At 36.4% G+C, this 18,887-nt stretch overlaps 2 protein-coding genes across 3 annotated transcripts in view; one reads left to right on the top strand and one right to left on the bottom strand.

Moving 5' to 3' along the window:
• The window catches only part of LOC306885634 (uncharacterized protein), a 431,626-nt gene that overhangs the window by 37,416 nt on the left and 375,323 nt on the right, over positions 1-18,887 (top strand). The window lies entirely within an intron of this gene.
• On the bottom strand, positions 5,143-11,341 carry LOC306885205 (uncharacterized protein). Of its 2 annotated transcripts, none has more exons than XM_079441596.1 (7): positions 11,220-11,341; positions 9,858-9,901; positions 9,583-9,632; positions 9,174-9,220; positions 6,212-6,597; positions 5,603-5,734; positions 5,143-5,491 (listed from the first exon to the last, which is right to left on the bottom strand). In XM_079441596.1, the coding sequence occupies exons 3-7, from the start codon at positions 9,591-9,593 to the stop codon at positions 5,330-5,332; spliced, it is 738 nt and encodes a 245-aa protein (XP_079297722.1). In that variant the 5' UTR covers positions 9,594-9,632; positions 9,858-9,901; positions 11,220-11,341; the 3' UTR covers positions 5,143-5,329. The 2 variants fall into 2 exon arrangements, with proteins under 2 accessions (XP_079297722.1, XP_079297721.1); XM_079441595.1 differs by having other exon boundaries at positions 5,143-5,521; positions 11,220-11,277.

Below are 18,887 nucleotides of genomic sequence, written 5' to 3'. Positions count from 1 at the left end.
GGATATCGCTTTTGGGTTACCTGTCCAAGACTCTAAAAGAGATTGTCATTCCCAATATGTCAAGAATTTGAAGTCACGGCTTAAACACAGCTATGACATCGCCATTGGAAATGCCCAGAAAGTTGCCGGAAGGAACAAGCAACGGTTTGATAAGGTTATCAGGGAGTCAACCTTGGAGGTAGGGGATAGAGTATTGGTGCAGAACTTACGACTACGTAACAAGCACAAACTCGCTGACCGGTGGGAATCTACAATTTATGTAGTGACCAGACGGATGGGAGACTTGCCTGTATACTCCGTGAAGCCTGAAAATGCAGATGGACCTGTACGAACGTTGCACCGCGATCACCTCCTACCCTGCGGGTTCCTTCCTGAAACGAAAGAAACAGAGGAATCAATTAGTCCAGCCAAGAAGCCAAGAACTAGACATAATGATGTTCAGTCCGAGGAAGAACATGTTGACTCAGAGGGAGAAGATTATTGGCAACCATCACCTACTGTGTTAGAGCCTACAGAAAGGCGGATTGTGGAAGTGTATGAAGTACCCAAACGGGTTCTTACACCCCTTTCACTGGATACAGGGAACCTACCAAGTTGTACTCAAGGTGAGCTTAGTCAAGACCCAAGTACAGGAGAGCAATCAGCACTTGGTGAATCAGTCGCAGAGATTTCTTCTGGTGACACAGTTGCTAACAAACCGGTAAGAAATGGAATCGAGTTCCAGAACTCAGATGGCTCCTTGGAAAGTTGGGGTGAATACAACTTACCTGCGACATCAATGGAAGGTACAGAGGAAGCAGTACCCAGAGAATCGCCTGAGCAGAGCTCACTTGCTCCTGATTCTTCCAATGGGCAAGGTGTAGACCACAAAGATTCCGAAAAGAAAAAAAGGGAGGCAAAGAATGATGTTAGGAGTATACCAGATGAGAGTCCTAAAGATTGTCCTGTACGTAGATCGGATAGAATTCGCAGACCACCTGGGGTATTTCATTATCCAGAGTTAGGGAAACCCCTAATTTCCTTTGCACAGACCTTGCTAGAGGGATTTCATAAAGCATTTGTTGACACACTGAATGACAGTCAGAATGTAATTCCAAGGAACACTGTATCTTCAGAGTATCGTGTCATTTAAAATACATGAGGGACTCATGTCAATTTAGTGGGGGAGGATGTAACCCCAAGGCAAAATCCCTATGAAAGAAAAAATGAATGATGTGCCTTTAAGTCACCTTAGTTGTGAAACCAGATATCAGAGAATCTGCCTGGTGACTAGAGTGTGTTAGCAGATGGAAATTTGCTATTGGTGGAAAGAAAAAAAACCATGAAGCTCCGCCCTTTTTTTTCGGGTGATGAGAGTGACTATTGGCAGAGAGTAAAAAAATGATCTGTTGTGCAGATGCAGGGAAGTTTGAATAGATTACTCTTTAACCGCATTGTATTTATATAAATTGTAAACTGATATAAACTCTAAAAGATTATTGAGATTGTCATGAACACCTGAACCGTTGGATTTGAAGCTGTGATTTGTTGATTGTGAACTTGAATCTCGGCCAGGTTTTGTATGCAATTGAATTCTTTCGGATGGAAGATGGCGAGCCAAGCACCCTTGATCGTTGGACCCATGGAGTCATTGATTTCTGCGTGAGGTCTCATGTGATAACACTGTGCGGTAGGATCTCAGTGAACCCTTGAACGCATTTTTTCCTTTTCTCCTAATTCCGGAGTTGGATTGGATATAACATTTTTTGTTGGAAGTTTTTTCTTTACTTGTCTTTGGACCCAAAAGACAACTGATTTCCTACGGAAGGAAACATTTTTTTTCATCATCTGAAAGACTGGACTGGAAAAAAAGACAAACACATACACTGATTGCGCACTACACTTTATTAATGTTTCGGTGGAAACAATTGTTCTCTATATGTTACATCAATACAGTTCATGTGAAATGGTAATTTGTGTGGTTATCAATGACTTCTGGTTGTACCATTCACTATACTACAATTCAGTGATCTTAAGTTAAGTATCTGAACCTAGTGTGTACTTACCCTTAGAGGAGGGTTACATATATATATATATATATATATATATATATATATATATATACACATGCATGTGTGTGTATTTATATATACATAATAAATATACGAGTATTTTGTTCTAAGTTGTTATTAGGAGAATAACTTCCTCTTACTTCCTAGCATTTTACAAAGAGTGAGTTCCTTTCTATTTGTGTGTTGTAGAATGTTCATCCTTGAGACTCCAACCATTTTCTCTCTGAAAAACTGAAAGCTCTCAACTGTGGGAATTAGGGGTTCAATCTTCAAAAGCATCACATTTCAGCATCAGATCGTCTTTTACATCGTCATTACCCGTTTACTCACGTGGACTCTTCGCCTTGCTTACTTTCACCTGCTCTTGTTCAATAAACCTACTGTTGTTTTCACTTACCTCCATGTCCCTTATATCTGCTGACACAAGCATTTGTGGTTAAAAAGTATACGTTTTATTTATTTATTCATTTATTCATTTTATTTATTTTATTTTTATTCATTTATTATTATTATTATTATGTTAAAAGCTGCATTGAAACGGCAATTAATACAAACTAACAATAAAAAATACTATAAAGCATTTAATAATCTTAATCAATGTTAATTTCAACACTTACTAATACAATGTTAAAATCATCAGTTAATGTAATTTAATGGACCTAACACGAGTTAACAATGAACGGTTATATTTCTTTAACATTAACAAAAAGATTAGTACTGTAATAAATAGTTAATGCATGGGAACTAATGAGAATGAAGTGTTGCTGTTTTTTTAGTTTTTGTTTTCATTATTTACTGTTTGAAGGAAATATTTTTTGCTTGTCTTTTTTGGCAGTTCTCTTTGTATAATATCTTTCTTCTTCGCAGACATTTTGAGACATTCGTTCTCAATAAAAAGCTTCGTCTGATCATCAGCAAGCTGAATTTCTCAGTTTAATAAAACAGTTGTATTGTTGCTGTCTTGGTAGACATAATGTATTGTGTTCCTACCAACTTTACTTAAGTAACTGTAGGTAACAATATTCATTTTCTTTATGTTTTACAATGAATGTAAACTGCATCGTGTTCTTCAGTTAAACTGGGCACAGTTAAAGTTTATTACAGCAAAACAAATTACATTGTGTGTAACATCAATTAACATCTGTTCATTCCAGTCGGTGAGTTAAAAAAAGATTTGCCCACAGCTTAACTACATTATTGTACTTGTAGATATAGACAGTAGAAAAGAAGAATACAGAGGTAGGCACTGTGATCTACACAAACCATTTTTGAAAACATTCATTTATGGGTTCTACAAATTCACAAATATACAGAATCCCCTCTAGCAGCAAAATATTGACTGGCAATTCTTTGCTAGGAGAACAACAGTATTTCTTTGTTTTTTATTTTTTATGTAGCAGCATTAACGTGGCTTTTAGATTATTTTGTGTTACTTTAAAAATACAGATGACACTTCATTGCACTTGAGATAATATGAGATAACTGTGAAAAATATCAGTCTGAATACTGCACATGCATACCACTGAAACATTCTAAAGTGTCCAAGATGAATATAATCTTTTAGTTTTTGGTGTAATTTATAAAATACATAGTAAATTTCATAAGACAAAGTTTTTCGTATTTAAAATTCCAATTAACTGGTCCACTGACCCGTCCTTCCTTTTCTCCTGACTCTCTTTCTTCCTTAATGAATTCTGAAATACATTGTTTATCGTTATAGTGACTGGATCAGTTTGCCAATAAAATATAGATCATATTACTCCTATGTGCTACATATCTAGGGATTGTTTGGTAACACTTTACAATATGGGAGCACAAATATGCATTAAATAATAACTCATAATGAACTAAACCATTTATTAATGATTACTGCATCAGCAACTAATGAACACTCTGTGATTCAAAGATTAAGTAATCAATCAATTATTTTTAGTTAAATGTGTCATAATGTATTAATTACCTAATAACTTATTTTATTAACTAATGAAGTAAATGCATATGTTAATTAGCACATTGGGTCGAAGCCATGCCTTTAAACTTCCATTTGTCTGCTTTAATTAATCATTAGCTAATGATTTGCATGGGTATCATTATGTTATGACTTTACTTGTTGAGACACAGAACTATTAACTAATTGTTAAGTAATATGTCATTGTGGTTATAGATTTTGAATTAGTTAGTCATGTGCCTCAACAAGTAAAGTCCCACCATAATGATATCCATGCAAATCAGTAGCTAATGATCAATTAAAGCAGACAACTGGAAGTTTAAAGGCATGCTTGAACCCGTTGTGGTAATTAACATATGAATTTCACTATTAGTTAATATAATATGTCATTAGGGAATTAATGCTTTATGACACATTTAACTAATAACAATTAATCTATTAATCATATTGAATGTCCGTTTGTTGCTGATGTAGTAATTGTTAATAAATGGTTTAGTTCATCATGAGTTACACATTAACTCATGATTATCTGTGCATTTGTTAAGCATGAATTAACACATATTAGTGTTCCCGTATTGTAAAGTGTTACCGATCGTTTTATGACAGGCAAATTCAGTTTGCCAAAGGCAATGCACAGTTGGTTATTGAGACCACCTCAAGGCTGTGGAATTCACATAAAAACATGTAAAAAATTTGATTCAAAATATAAAATACCAGGTCGAAATATACCACATTTACAATATACAGAATTGTTTTCATTTACAAGTTCAGTATGACAATCCTCTTTTCTATCATCACATGTGCTTTTTTGAAATGAAAGAATAAAGAATAAAGCTGATTAGGTTTAAATGTTACTTTAACAGCATTCACAGGCAAGGAGCACAAAGCTGAGGAGGAATGTCAGAGAATGTTGCTGTATGTAACCTTGTCAGTTACACTGTAAAAAAAAAATGTTGTTTCAACTTAAAATCATTTGTTACCCCCGCTGACTTAAAATTTTAGTTATAGTTATATAACTATATATATTATATATATATAATTATAGTTTAGACAACTAAAATTTTCCAGTTGTCCCTTAAATTAACACTGAGAAACTTAAAATTTTAAGTCAGCGGGGAAACAAATTATTATTATTTTTTTTTTACAGTGTACCAGGAAATCCACACCACCCGATGAAGCCACTCTGATCAAATCTCTTCAGCTAATTGAAGAAGTATCTACTGTTTTTCATTAATAAACGTTAGCAGACACTGAGAAATATTTTCTAATTAAACGTATGAATGCATTTTGAAAGAGCAGAAGATCAAAATTGAACAACATTCATGTAATTTTACACAGGAATCTCATAGCGTGGGCAAAAAGCCCTGTCATGACGATGATTGTACCAAACACTGTTTTCCACCATGCAATGGCATATTGATGGATTTTCCTGAATTCTTTGCTTTGGGCTTGAAGTGAACTCCTCTGAAACCACTTGTTTTTGTTTATGAACCTGTTTTCCAGAAGAGGAGAGGTGGTTGAACTAAGCAAATATTATTATTATTATTATACCGTTTAAATGAATGCCAATAAATAAATGTAAAAGAACAATCTGTAATCTTACGTTACGGCTCTGTATGATTTCATTCATAGTGTTCATCAATTCATGCTCCAGAGATTCTCTGTACTCCTTGTGTAATTTCTTCATTTCTTTGACATCATCGCTTTCCATCATTTCAAGATATTCTTCCTCAGTCTGTGCAACAAACACAAGACCATGAATATAATCAACAGGATGTATAAATATACATTTTGCAAATCCCTAGACAATCACTATATCTAACCATCATAAGATATCTGGAATCTAGTATTCTGAATGTTCAGCGTTATGGTTTAATCTTCTTACTCAGTTACTTATTATATTTTATTGATTGGCTGAGTGGCGTTTCAATACAGTGCTGTGACTTTTCACTGATTGTGTCACTATTCTTATCATTATTTTTATCTGTATGTCACCGATTCAGAAATATGAATTAATAATTGATTGTTGTCCGGGATGTTGTCTTGCTTTGGCTTCGTTTGAAACTTCTATCATTGGCAGAATAAAACAGGGAAAGTAATGGCCAACATTGTCTAAATTGTAAACCACTCAATGTAAACTTCTCGTTCAGTGAAATGTTAGTATACATGTAGGAATAAAGAATAAATGTATGATGCATGTTTGCGACCTCACCTGCTCTTCAAAACACTCTCCAAGCTTGAAGGTCTCTATTCCAGGGAAAGCCATTTCGCACTGGAACAGGTCCCTCAAATTCCTGGCTACGAGGTGCAAAAGCTCATCCTCATAGGCAAAGACCCTTCCATCTTCACCCAACAAAAGCACCAACTGCAGACCGGGTGCATCACATGGGAAGTCATCAATGGCACCAATCACCTCCATTTCCATCCTTTCTGGCAGGTAATAATCTTTCCAGGCTTCAAGCTGTTCTTCATCCCCTTCGTACACTGTTTCTTCCAGCCCACAAACTCTCAGAGTACAACTTCTTGGTTTCACCAGATGAACTGTTGAGTTGCAATGATGCTTTACGAAATGAGCTATTCCACAGAGGTCCACAGCATCTAAAGCATAATTGTATTATTAGTAGAAGTAGTAGTAGTAACTAATAGATTTGAACAGAAATAAAGAAATATAATACGCAGACAGATATATTTATATAGTACACAATGGTACATTGGTTTATTTTTGTACTTTTGTTCACACACAGAATAATTACACTTACATTGCATGACTGTACTGTCTGTGTCAATTAATTTTGTATTATTTTAAGTTTTAAGTGTCCAGGAATAAGAGGTATGGATGCATCCTATTAGCCTTAATCTAATAAATGAAAAATTCACTTGAGTATTCCAGTAAACGAATGGATAGTGGGGAACTGGTGTGGCAGATGAAATGAAGTTAGTAAAACATCTCACGCTAGTTGTGTTGATTGTGATTCCTGAATTTGCCATGTCCCACAAAAAGACTCTTCTGGCTCCATTGGTGATCCATTTTTTTCATCCTTGCTTCATTTGATCAATGTCTTGTATCAGTGATCATGCAACTTCAGGAAGGGATTTTCTGAGCTTCTTCACCACTATATATCCAGTCGTGGTGTATAGTGGGGCAGTCGTGGGGGCTGTCGTGGCCTAATGGTGAGAGAGTCGGACTTGTAGCCCAAAGGTCTAGGGTTCGAGTTTCACGTCCCAATATGGCTGCCCACAGCTCCGGGTGTGTGTGTGTGTGTTCACAACTGTGTGTGATAAATCTGGATGGGATAAATGCAGAGCACAAATTCTGAGTATGGGTCACACGTCACTTCACTTTTTTATACACAATCTGAGCAATATCAGAATGTGATGTCAGTGATCCTCAGAAATTGTGAAAATTTCAATTCTCGATCAATTTTCTGCAGTCCGTTAGTTGAAGAAGTGTTGAAGGACAGTGTCATTAAAATGGAGACCAGGAAACGGTATGATGATGATGATGATGATGAAGAATCTGCCAGTGAATAAGTCCACAGATTTATCTGCAAGCTGTATTCATGACATAGTATTTTTAATTTTTCATCAATATTTTCCTTACTGCAGGCATGAACGATGGCAGATCCTATGCTTGCTTTTGACTAGAGATGTCTAATGTGAGATTAATTTGTCCTTTTTATTGTTATATTAATAATTAATTGAACCAATTCACAAATCCCACTGAAGAGCACATTTGAGAGAATATGGAGGAAATGACTATAACATATTAAAACCAAATGTGGTACATATTAAACTGAGCCTTTGTAATCAGAAAAGAAGTATTATTTGCATATATAAGACAACTGAAACCTGATGCTTTGCGTGTTTTTGATGTCAGTCCTTAATATTAAGTGTACTTAGGGTCACCTGTCTTCCATTGTCCCTGGAGCCATTTGATTCCAGAAAAAGTTCCATGGTAGCTTAATGGAGATATTTTGGAGAAACTCAAATTTATCCAAGTGATTATCCAGGTGGGATGCATCTTCTCGACCCTGCCCAAGGTTGCTGCAATCTCAGCTTCTTCCAAATGTAAGAGGCATGTTTTGGAATCACTCGCACTTTACAGTAATACTCTGTAGAGATGTTGCACAAATGTCACAGATCTTGATACTGCGCACTGTCAAAAATGATCGTGATTTAACGGTAAAAAACTGTGAAAATGCTACGGTAAAAACCTGTTACATGGTTAACGGAAACTTCCTGTAAAATTTACAGGAAAAAACCGTAAACTGATGTTCCCAGAATTCCCTGCGTTCCATTTCAAATTCTGTTTGAATTTGACGTTTTTTCTTTGAAATAACTATGTTTCTTCTTAGTTTTTTCTTATCAGTTATGTTTATTAGGGTTGTATGTTACATCTAATGTTGTTAAATTAATGTTTATAGCATATTTCATTTTAAGGAGTCTCACCATGATGGTGTTTAGTGCTTGTATGAATGACACTGCATCTGCACCTTCTGTAAATGCTATTGTTTAAAAGTTGCTTGTGAAGGGCTTTGGCTCATCATGTGACTTTCTCATCATCACCTGCATTTGGTGGTTATCAGTGTATTTCAAAAGAACAAAACAGATTTCAGTACTTTAATAGGTTGGTATATTAAGATTATATCAGTTAAAGAAATTACGGTATTTAACTGTAAATTTAAGTTAATACCGTCAAACTTAAAACGTTGCTACTGTATTTTATACGGTAGAATTCTGGCAACCACAGCTGCCAGTATTTTACCGTGAATTTGACAGATTTTTTTTTACAGTGTGGTCAAGATCTGCTTTCAGTATTTGCACATGTGATCTAAACAGTCCCATTACCACAAAAATGGAGTCTCCAAAACATGACAACATTGTTCTCGATCAGCGGACCCTTCTTTCTTTAACGCAGTTTGTCTGTCAGTGAACAGCAGACAAACTTTGAAGCTTGCAATCACAGTCATGCTTTTGTTACAAGCAGCCATCTTAAAAGCTTTAATGTAATTCATTTTCTTCCTTAGACTAGATTAATCTAATTGGCTAATTTTCATTCTTTAGACTGTGTTTGGGGACTTAATGAGAATTCAGCTCAGATTAATAATGCTGGTTAGACAGAGGGCATGTAAGATGATTCTTTGTCAAAACAGTTTTAACTTGTCTTTTCTTACCTTCTTCAATGAATGACAGAAATCCCTCCTTGATTTGTTCTGAGGATCTAAAGGGTGGATTGACATTTTTAACAGTCATATTTGAATATAATATTATTATGATGTTCAGAAGTATACAATGTTGTTTTCTTTTATTATCGTTAATAAATTTTATTTACAGAGTATAATTGCCACAGGTTGTGGCCATATGTGAAAATACAGTTTTACAAGAAGGAATAAAAAGAGGGCAGTATATAAGAAGATGTAAATTAAGCACACTGAAAGCAATAAATAAATAAATGAAAAATAAACATTTATTTTGGAAGTCATGCACCCATTCTTTTGTTTATTTAGAAGTCTCCGTATACCAGTTCCCTTGTTCCCACCCTGTCCTTCAGAATGAACACTGATGGCACAATTCTGTACTTACTTGGTTGTCATGGTTGAAGACTTCTTAACGTTACACTGTATGGTCTTGTCCTAGAGTACAATAATAATTATAAATGTAAAAACTGTCAGCAACACATTCTGATACAATCTCATTCTGTGCTTATTGCCTTATTTTTCCATTGTTCTTCCTTCATTTTCCAGCTACATATGCAATATGTTTATATAGCAACTATTCAAAATATCCTACATCAAAATAAATCCCTAGAATTGACTGGAATAAATGATTTGACATACACATACAAACATACACATTACCTGTCAGAGAAGTTGAGAATGTGTGCAGTGGACTGGACACAGTTCTGCAAAAACAAAATACAAAAATTGTGGAAAAGGGGGAAATTATACTGTACTGTATATGCTTGTTTTACATTAGTCATTTTGAGAGCAGTTTATCAGTATATGTAATATAAATGCAGTTACTGTACTTCTTCAAAACAGGTTTCCCAGCTCATATGCATATACAACATATACATATTGGAAACTAAAATGAAAACTACAACTTCTTGAGTAACTAAATGTCCACCTCTGCTATTTCATCTACGATCGTTCAAAACCGGTTCTGCTGGACAGACTGATCACAAGAGACAATGAGAACACTGTTTTTTCTTTGTCTTTCTCTTTCTTTCCTCTTTGTATTCATATAGAAAGATGTATAACATTTTAATTCATTTCTAATTTTTTTATTTTTTTGAATTAATTCTGGTTTTAATACATATAGCCTACATAGACTACTTTTAAGTAAAGACACAGACAAAGACTCATAATGTTTTTTTTTTCTGGTATACCAAAATGTGCTTTATATGGAAACATTAATAAATAAATAAATAAAGTAACTGGTTGTGTTGAGACAAAAATAATACTTAATATGACTCTGAATCAACCTGACCTTATTTGGTTACACTAACAACCTTTACATATGTTAGACCAGGAAGAAATATTGCTTAAACACACACACACACACACACACACATATAGACACACACACACATATAGACACACACACACACACACACACACACATATAGACACACACACACACACACAAACACACATATAGACACACACACACACACACACACACACACACACACGGGAAGTGGATTCATCCCATAGGCGTAATGGTTTTTATACTGTACAAACTGTATGTGCTATTGCCCAAATTTCAAATTTATTTCATATTTATGTCCTCATTTGTCACAAAAACGCACTCGCACATGTAACCGTATGTACTTCGCCCGCTTCGAGCGGGATTCAAACCGCGGTCTCCGCCAGAGCGCCTCTTTTTTGAGATCAGGGGAGTGAGGTTTACACGCACCAGCACTCACTTGCCTACATGTTACACACACACACACACACTATACATTCCTTCTTACATTTTAGAGATCTGTAATCTCACCAAAGACTTTAGTTTTCAGTTCAATCCAACATAAGCTAATTTTCTTCTTAAAAGTAAAAATGCGTATGGCTGCACTATATAGTTTTTTATTCAAAATACTTTTTTTTGTTTTGTTTTGTTTTGTTAGGTCTTCTATAGAGTATGCAAAGGAATAAAGATCTACTAAAAACAAAAAATACAAACAATGAGAGGAAAAACAAAACAAAAAATAAATAACTTACCCAACTTCTCTCACCAGACAATTTTTTGCTGGTTAGATGTACAATAAAATCTATGGGTAGTTACAAAGGGAAAAGTACCTCATAGGTGGGGCTGTTTTGCAACCAGTTTTCATGAAGGTGGAGCTCCTGAAAGGTGAGGTGCGCATGTGTTGGTATTTTTCCATCCAGGAACACATGAAAAAATATATTGAAATCACCTGTTGCTTCATTTGCCTGTCTGAACAGTGCACCTAAAACAATGTGTAGCTATACTGCTTAGCTAACATAGCTTACTCGACATTCAACATTTTCCCACCAAAAGTCAATATGTTCGAAGACACCAAATGAAAACTGATGAAAACTGGATTTTATTTGATGTTTAATTATATCAAATTTCAAGAATATTCTGAAATAAATAGCAAAACATATAGGAACTGATAGACTGAATAATTCAGCTTTTTAATAATATTTTTAATAATTGAGCTGTTTGTTTGTTTTATTTTTGTCTAGTCTAAAAAAATTTTTTTTCATAAAGGAAAGACCAGGGGTAGATGTCATATAAGGAAGTTGTCACATGAGTCAATGACAATAAGGCTTTGAGTCAAATCATGTGTTTTTATTTAAATTGGCACAAATTGTTGGGCTTGTCACGTTATTGATTTATTTCAATTACAACATTTGTTGGCCTAAAATAATTTAGTGGGTGGTCCAGATGATCTTAAAGCTGTTGACTCACAGGGATATGTGTGAGTCTGGCGTGCGTCATTTCATCTATTTTTCTCATCTTTTCAATAAAGGCATTTAGATAAATTAAACAGAATACTCTATTTTGTTTGTAGTAACATTTTATTTTTAAATAACACAACACATCTTAGAATATTATTAACCATTTCCAATTATATAAGACCATTTCTGTTCAGTATTAGCGCTAAAATGAAAGGGAATGACATGCGGATGTACTTTAACCAGAAACTCAAGGTGTGGCTTGTACTGTAAAACATTTGCAAAACAAACTAAGAAGAATCTATGGTAGTCATGTTCAGTCATGAAGAGCACAATGTGCACCATGTACCAAACCAGTCTGAACCGGTTTGAAATATAATGAATATAAGGTTACACAATGTGTTCATCGTCACATAATCAATAAAGTGGAAATTCTGACAGAAACTTATATACAGAATATACAGAATCTCAACACAAAGTGCTAAAAAACATGATAAACAATGACAAATTTGAGCGTTTTTCAATGAATTATGATGAAAACCCTTTTTGCTCTAACTTGGACCTTTATTTTTAAGTGTGTGGGTCAAACCAGAGAAGATCACCTATATTTAGAGAAAGTATGGAAGTAAGCTCACCTTGTAAACATTCTCTGGTACAATCTTTTAACATGTTCATTTTGTCAGTTGTATAATTCCTGACTTCTATATTCTGTCGCATGAACTGATCTTTGAACAGGAGTTTGCTCAAGCACTCTGTCTCTGCACAATTGCCATAAGGATAATGTTCTTGTTCTGCACCTTCTGGCAGATTGAAAAGACGTGTACATTTCATACATGGTTGTCTTTCCTTGTAAGTGTTGTGTATCCAATCCCTGATGTATGCCTGGCATTGCATAGACTCATGAAACTGTAAACTGTCACCCTCTATTTGATGTTGAAATGACATTACTGCATATGACACATACTCATGCCACGTATTTATACATGAGGAATATATCATAATACTTTTGGCCTTTTTTCTACAACCCAGAGAAGCACCACAATATACTTGTGAAGGGTACAGGCTATTGGAGCAAAAGCAAATGACGGTGGATTCCAGTGTGTAGTAGCACTGGTTTTTGTTTGCTGGTTTGCGCAGAGGAAAAGGAAATTCCAGCTTTTTCATTAGACTGCAAAGCTCCTTCATGATGGTCTCTTTTGTGCCAAATGTAAGCTGCATCTAAAAACAGTCAAATGTAAAATTTTGAGGCATTAATAACTATACAACAATATACAACTATTCAAATAAATACATAACCTAATATGATTCTTACCATGTCTAACAATATTGAGAAAGGTGTCCGTTTTGGTAAATGACTCTTGTATTTCCTAAACGGTTCTGGAAATTCCTGTTTTACAATCTCAGTCTGTGTAGATAAAATGTCTTCAGGTGTGAGATGGTCCTCATGAATGATCCCTAAAAAGAAGATGCTGTGGAGAATCTTAAAAATAATAATAATAATACATTTTTAAAAAAAGTTTAATAGACTATATTATTATTATTATTATGTTTTTAGTGTAGGCTATAGGCTATGCAACATATCAGAGTGATTTCTATGAGGTAAATAGGCTGTGTGTGTGTGCGTGTGTGTGCGTGTGTGTGTGTGTGTGTGTGTGTTTGTGTGTGTGTGTGCATGTTTATGTGGTTTATGAGGACACAAATGTGTATAATGACATGGGTATGACAGAGGTATTACAATATGAAGGTGGTTTATGAGGACACTGCCTATGTCCCCGTAATTCAAAAGGCTTAAAAAACATACTAAATTGTGTTTTTTTGAAAATCTAAAAATGCACAAAGTCTCCTGTGAGGGCTAAGTTTAGGTGTAGGGTTGGTGTAGGGCAATAGCACACACAGTTTGTTCAGTATAAAAACCATTACGCCTATGGAGAGTCCCCATAAACCACAAAAAACAATGTGTGTGTGTGTGTGTGTGTGTGTACGTACCTCAGTAACATATGTTCTAAGTTTATTTTGCTCTTTTTTAAATTCCTTCATTACATGATTAATTAACCGGAACCCACAGGTTTTCAAGTTCTCCTTGTTAAACTCACGGCTCTTCCCCAACCCAGGTGGCATTGGTCTGTTTGAGGAAATTATTTAGTAACCGGACTGACACAGACTTTCTTATATGTAAATAAAATTAATGAGATTGTCATGCATGGATTTCGTTTTTAAAGCCTAAAACACGTCTAGAAGGGGGGAAAGTACTTACCTTTTTTTCCTAGCCTCAGCCATCGTCGATAACAAATGACTAATATGAGGAAGCAAGGATGTTACGGAGGTTTTAGTTCAGTCATTGTGCCATCTCCGCCCTCCTTTATTCACACACATTCACTGATATGAACCCAACAAATAACAACTGTGAGAAAAAATTGCGACTAATGTGTGTATGTAAATATATATATATATATATTTTTTTTTTTTAACGTGATTTTTGAACGTTGCAGCTACTGTAATGTAGTTTTTCGTTTAAACACACCATACATTTTAAATTAGTTTAAGAAATCTGATGTTTAGACCTACCTGTGTATTTACTGTCAGTATTTCAATAAAGGGGAGAGCGGGGCACAACCGCGGGGCAGTTTGTGTAAATCCATGGGGTCCAGAGTATAAATTTGTATCCACATTAATTTCACACTTATTTAGTACAACTATGTCACTTTGTTTCAGAATTACAGTGTAGCCTGCTCGTTTTTCTTTATTTACCTCAAAAGAATGGAAGTGAAATGTGACAACATGCCCCGTTTTAACATCTGAGGGGTAAGTTGTAACATGATCATTTGACAGCTTAAAATGTTATTTGATCTAATAAAAAATATGTATATATATACAAGACAAACTAAAATACTTTGTCACTAAAATAAAGTTATTAACTTTAAATTAAAATAGCCCTTTTTGTTTTTTAGGAATGAATAATAATCTAATTTTGGAGTTTGACACTGCTGAATACATTGCAATCATGTTTAGGACGGCCCTGATCGCAACACACAGCTATACAGTATAGTTCAAAACAATGTGGGCAAAAAGAAACGCATTTAGACATTTAGAAAACACAGAGATGAACGCAACACTCGGGTCATTCCTGGTATCCGGTAACATTTTGGGTTCATAATTTAGAAAAAAGTTATGTTTAGCTATATTTAAAAAGTGACATATTTAAGCCAAAGTCTTATGGGTATTACATTGTCATTTTAAATTTATGTATGGTTGTAAGTCTTTTAAATATTCTGGGGCACTTTTGTGGAATAAGTTATACCTTTAGAGATTAAAGGTATTTCGGATATGGTTATTTTTAGTTTAAAAGCTAAAAGCTGGCTCAAGTAGGTTGTTTTGTTGATGAATTTGTATTACGTACGTGGTTATTTGTGATGGTAAATTTTTGTACATCTGGAATTTTACTGTAATTTGTGTATTTACAATGTAGTGCAGTGCACCTGTTACCAGGAGTGGAGTGTGTGCTTTACATCAAGGACCACAATGTTTGAAACGTTATTGTGTTATCATCGATGAATTGAGTGTATTCTCTACTTTTCTAGAGAAAGAAAGTGTAACATGACAGCAGTCACAATCAGAGCCAGCAAAAACACAATCAGTGTGACTGGCAAAATCACCAGCAGGTAAAGAGAAAGTAGTGAGAGCACACTGTTTCAGATGTTTGCACAGCTCTCAATGCCTCCTGTTTTACTCATCATGATATAGTGTCGTCCAGTTTGTCCTTTGATTCTGTAGAGAATAGTGAACGGTTAGTCATGAATTTTCTGTTTAAACATAATATTTCTAAACATTCTAGAATTTGCTCTAAATATCAAACGTGTGTCATATTCTTAGACTGATTTTTAGACTGATCATCAGCTACAAAACACCACCCCCCCAGCACTCTGGAGAATCAACACCTGGCAGACGACTTAAACAAGTTCTTTTGTCGTTTTGAACGATCACCCCACACCCGCCCAGAGCACCCCTCCACACAACCATTCACACCTCCAGCAACCCCTCTCTCCCCCACACCTACAATTCAGATCAGCGAAGATGATGTGTGCCAGGTCTTCAGGAAGAACAAAAGAAGGAAAGCACCTGGTCCAGATGGTGTGTCACCAGCCTGCCTAAAAATCTGTGCCGAGCAGCTGGCCCCCATCTTCACACAGATCTTCAACAGATCACTGGAGCTGTGTGAAGTCCCCTCATGCTTCAAACGCTCCACCATCATCCCCGTTACTGACATCACTGGACCGTTACTGGACCCCTTGCAGTTTGCCTACAGAGCAAACAGGTCTGTGGATGATGCAGTCAACATGGGACTGCACTTCATCCTGCAGCATCTGGACAGACCAGGGACTTATGTGAGGATCCTGTTCGTGGACTTCAGCTCTGCTTTTAACACCATTATCCCGGAAACCCTTCAAAATAAACTAACTCAGCTCTCCGTCCCCACCTCCGTCTGCCAGTGGATCAACAGCTTCCTGACAGACAGACAGCAGTTAGTAAAGCTTGGCAAATTCACATCCAGCACTCGAACCATCAGCACTGGAACTCCTCAGGGCTGCGTACTCTCCCCACTGCTCTTCTCCCTCTACACCAACGACTGCACATCTAAAGACCCCTCTGTCAAGCTCCTGAAGTTCGCAAACGACACCACACTGATCGGCCTCATACAGGACGGTGACGAGTCTGCTTACAGACAGGAGGTTAAGGAGCTGGCTGTCTGGTGCAGTCTCAACAACCTGGAGCTTAACACGCTCAAAACTGTGGAGATGATCGTGGACTTCAGGAGAAACCCCCCTGCTCTCCCCCCACTCACCATCATGAACAGCACTGTGACTGCAGTGGAGTCATTCAGATTCCTGGGCACCACCATCTCTCAGGACCTGAAGTGGGATATTCACATTGACTCCATTGTCAGGAAGGCCCAGCAGAGGTTGTACTTTCTTCGCCAGCTGAGGAAGTTCAACCTGCCACAGGACTTACTGAAACAGTTCTACTCTGCCATCATTGAATCCATCCTCTGCACCTCAATAACTGTCTGGTTCAGCTCAGCTACCAAATCTGACCTCAGAAGACTACGGAGGGTAGTCCGGACTGCTGAGCGAATCATTGGTGCAACCCTCCCCACTCTCCAAGAACTGTACTCATCCAGAGTGAGCAAAAGGGCTGGTAAAATCACTCTGGACGCCTCACATCCAGCACACTCCCTCTTTGAACTGTTACCGTCTGGTCGACGCTACAGAGCTCTGAGCACCAGAACGACCAGACACAGGAACAGTTTCTTCCCTCAGGCAATACATCTCATGAACACTCAATAAATAAACGTAGAACACACAACTAATTCATTATCCTGTAAGGATTACAGAAACTCAGACACTTTGAACTTCTGAGATGGACAACACACACAGAGTGCATTAACATACAGACATCTGTCTCCACATCCCACTGAGAGAGAATACAAGAAAATGCCTCTCTCACATATGCATCAGTTCCTTTTCATCCCCTTTTCATCCCCTTCCTTCCCCCATCCTTCTCTCACTCAGCCCACTCAGAATGGTCGATAGCAGAAATGTAATATTCTGCATTAATGCAAGTGTTATTTACAGTCATGTTTGGTATCATTTGAATTGTCTCAGGGCGACTGGTACAATGGTCTCATTCTTATAAGAAGTAAACTCAAAGGTAATACAGATCCCAAGAGTTCAGAGATATTTTACACACTGTAGAGGGCGGATCAGCACCTAGTGGTTTTCATGCAAATTACCTTTTGTTCCAAAAAGGTGTTAACTCGACTTGATTAAATTGCAAATTACAATTGTTAATTCCTGTCTCCAGTTTGGGGGATGTTTATTCTGGTCTGAAGTACTTAAGGAAATTTGGCAAAAGGATCAGGGCGATTTCTGTAGCGAGGAGCCCGTAGTGTGGTATGTCTGAATACTCACACTATGTATTTCTATAAAGTCAGGTTTGCATTCTTTACTCATAGATTTATCTTTGAGAATTCGATGTTTTGTATTGATATGATTTGATCTCTTTGAATTGCTGTGGAATTGAGATAATACATACAGGATTTACCTGACTGAGAATAAATTGTTACATTTGACCTTATTCTGTTTTACTCTGTAATTATTGACTCTAGTAGATTACGTTGCATCCTTGTTAAAGACATGAGCAACCGAATGAACGAGTAAATATAAAGTCAAGAGTTAACTAGAATAATCAAATATCAGAAGAATACAAATTAGAAATAGACAAGCAATCAATTTGTATTTCAAGCTAAATACGAGGTCATGATAAAATGGAGTCAGATTAAATGAGAAAATGGAGTCAGATTAGAGTTTAATTTAAATTTTTTTTGTTTTGAAAAACTTTGCATACTGGAAAGACCGAACACGCAGGAACCCTTCTGCCGTGCCATTGGCTGCTGTCGTTGGACCAGTGGACGGGCCTTACAAAGTGGTGACCCCGACGTGATCTCCCTACTCAGGCGAGCAACGTCTTTCCAGCGCGAATTTCGCTTTGATTCTCACTGACTGAGGACATGAGGTTTGAGCTTCTTCTTCCCTGTCTGCAACTGCTGCGGTAAGTTCCTTCATTTTACTTTTGTGTTGAGGGAAAGCTTTTTGCATCTCACATATAGACACATTTTTAGAACGGGTCGGTATACCCATATCTGTTTTAGACCGGAGCCGAAAAATCCGGTGGGCAAAAGAATTAGCTGGAAAACATGGCTTTTCAGGGACAGTACAGCAGCAGTGCAGATCAAGAGATCATGGAAATTCACGCCGCGCATATAAAAAATACCCTTCTTCATTTAATCGATAAAGGATTAAACCTTACGTGGAAAAACAATGAAATCATATCCTGGTTTTTGGCAGGAGAAAAATTGACATCTAAATCAAAAGATAAAAAAACAACAGCTGCCATTGTCTACTTACTTCG

Source organism: Barbus barbus (genome assembly GCF_936440315.1).
Source record: "Barbus barbus genome assembly, chromosome: 19".
Taxonomy (NCBI): Eukaryota; Metazoa; Chordata; class Actinopteri; order Cypriniformes; family Cyprinidae; genus Barbus; species Barbus barbus.
Note: the sequence above shows the minus strand (reverse complement) of the source record. Positions and strands in the feature narration are given on the sequence as shown.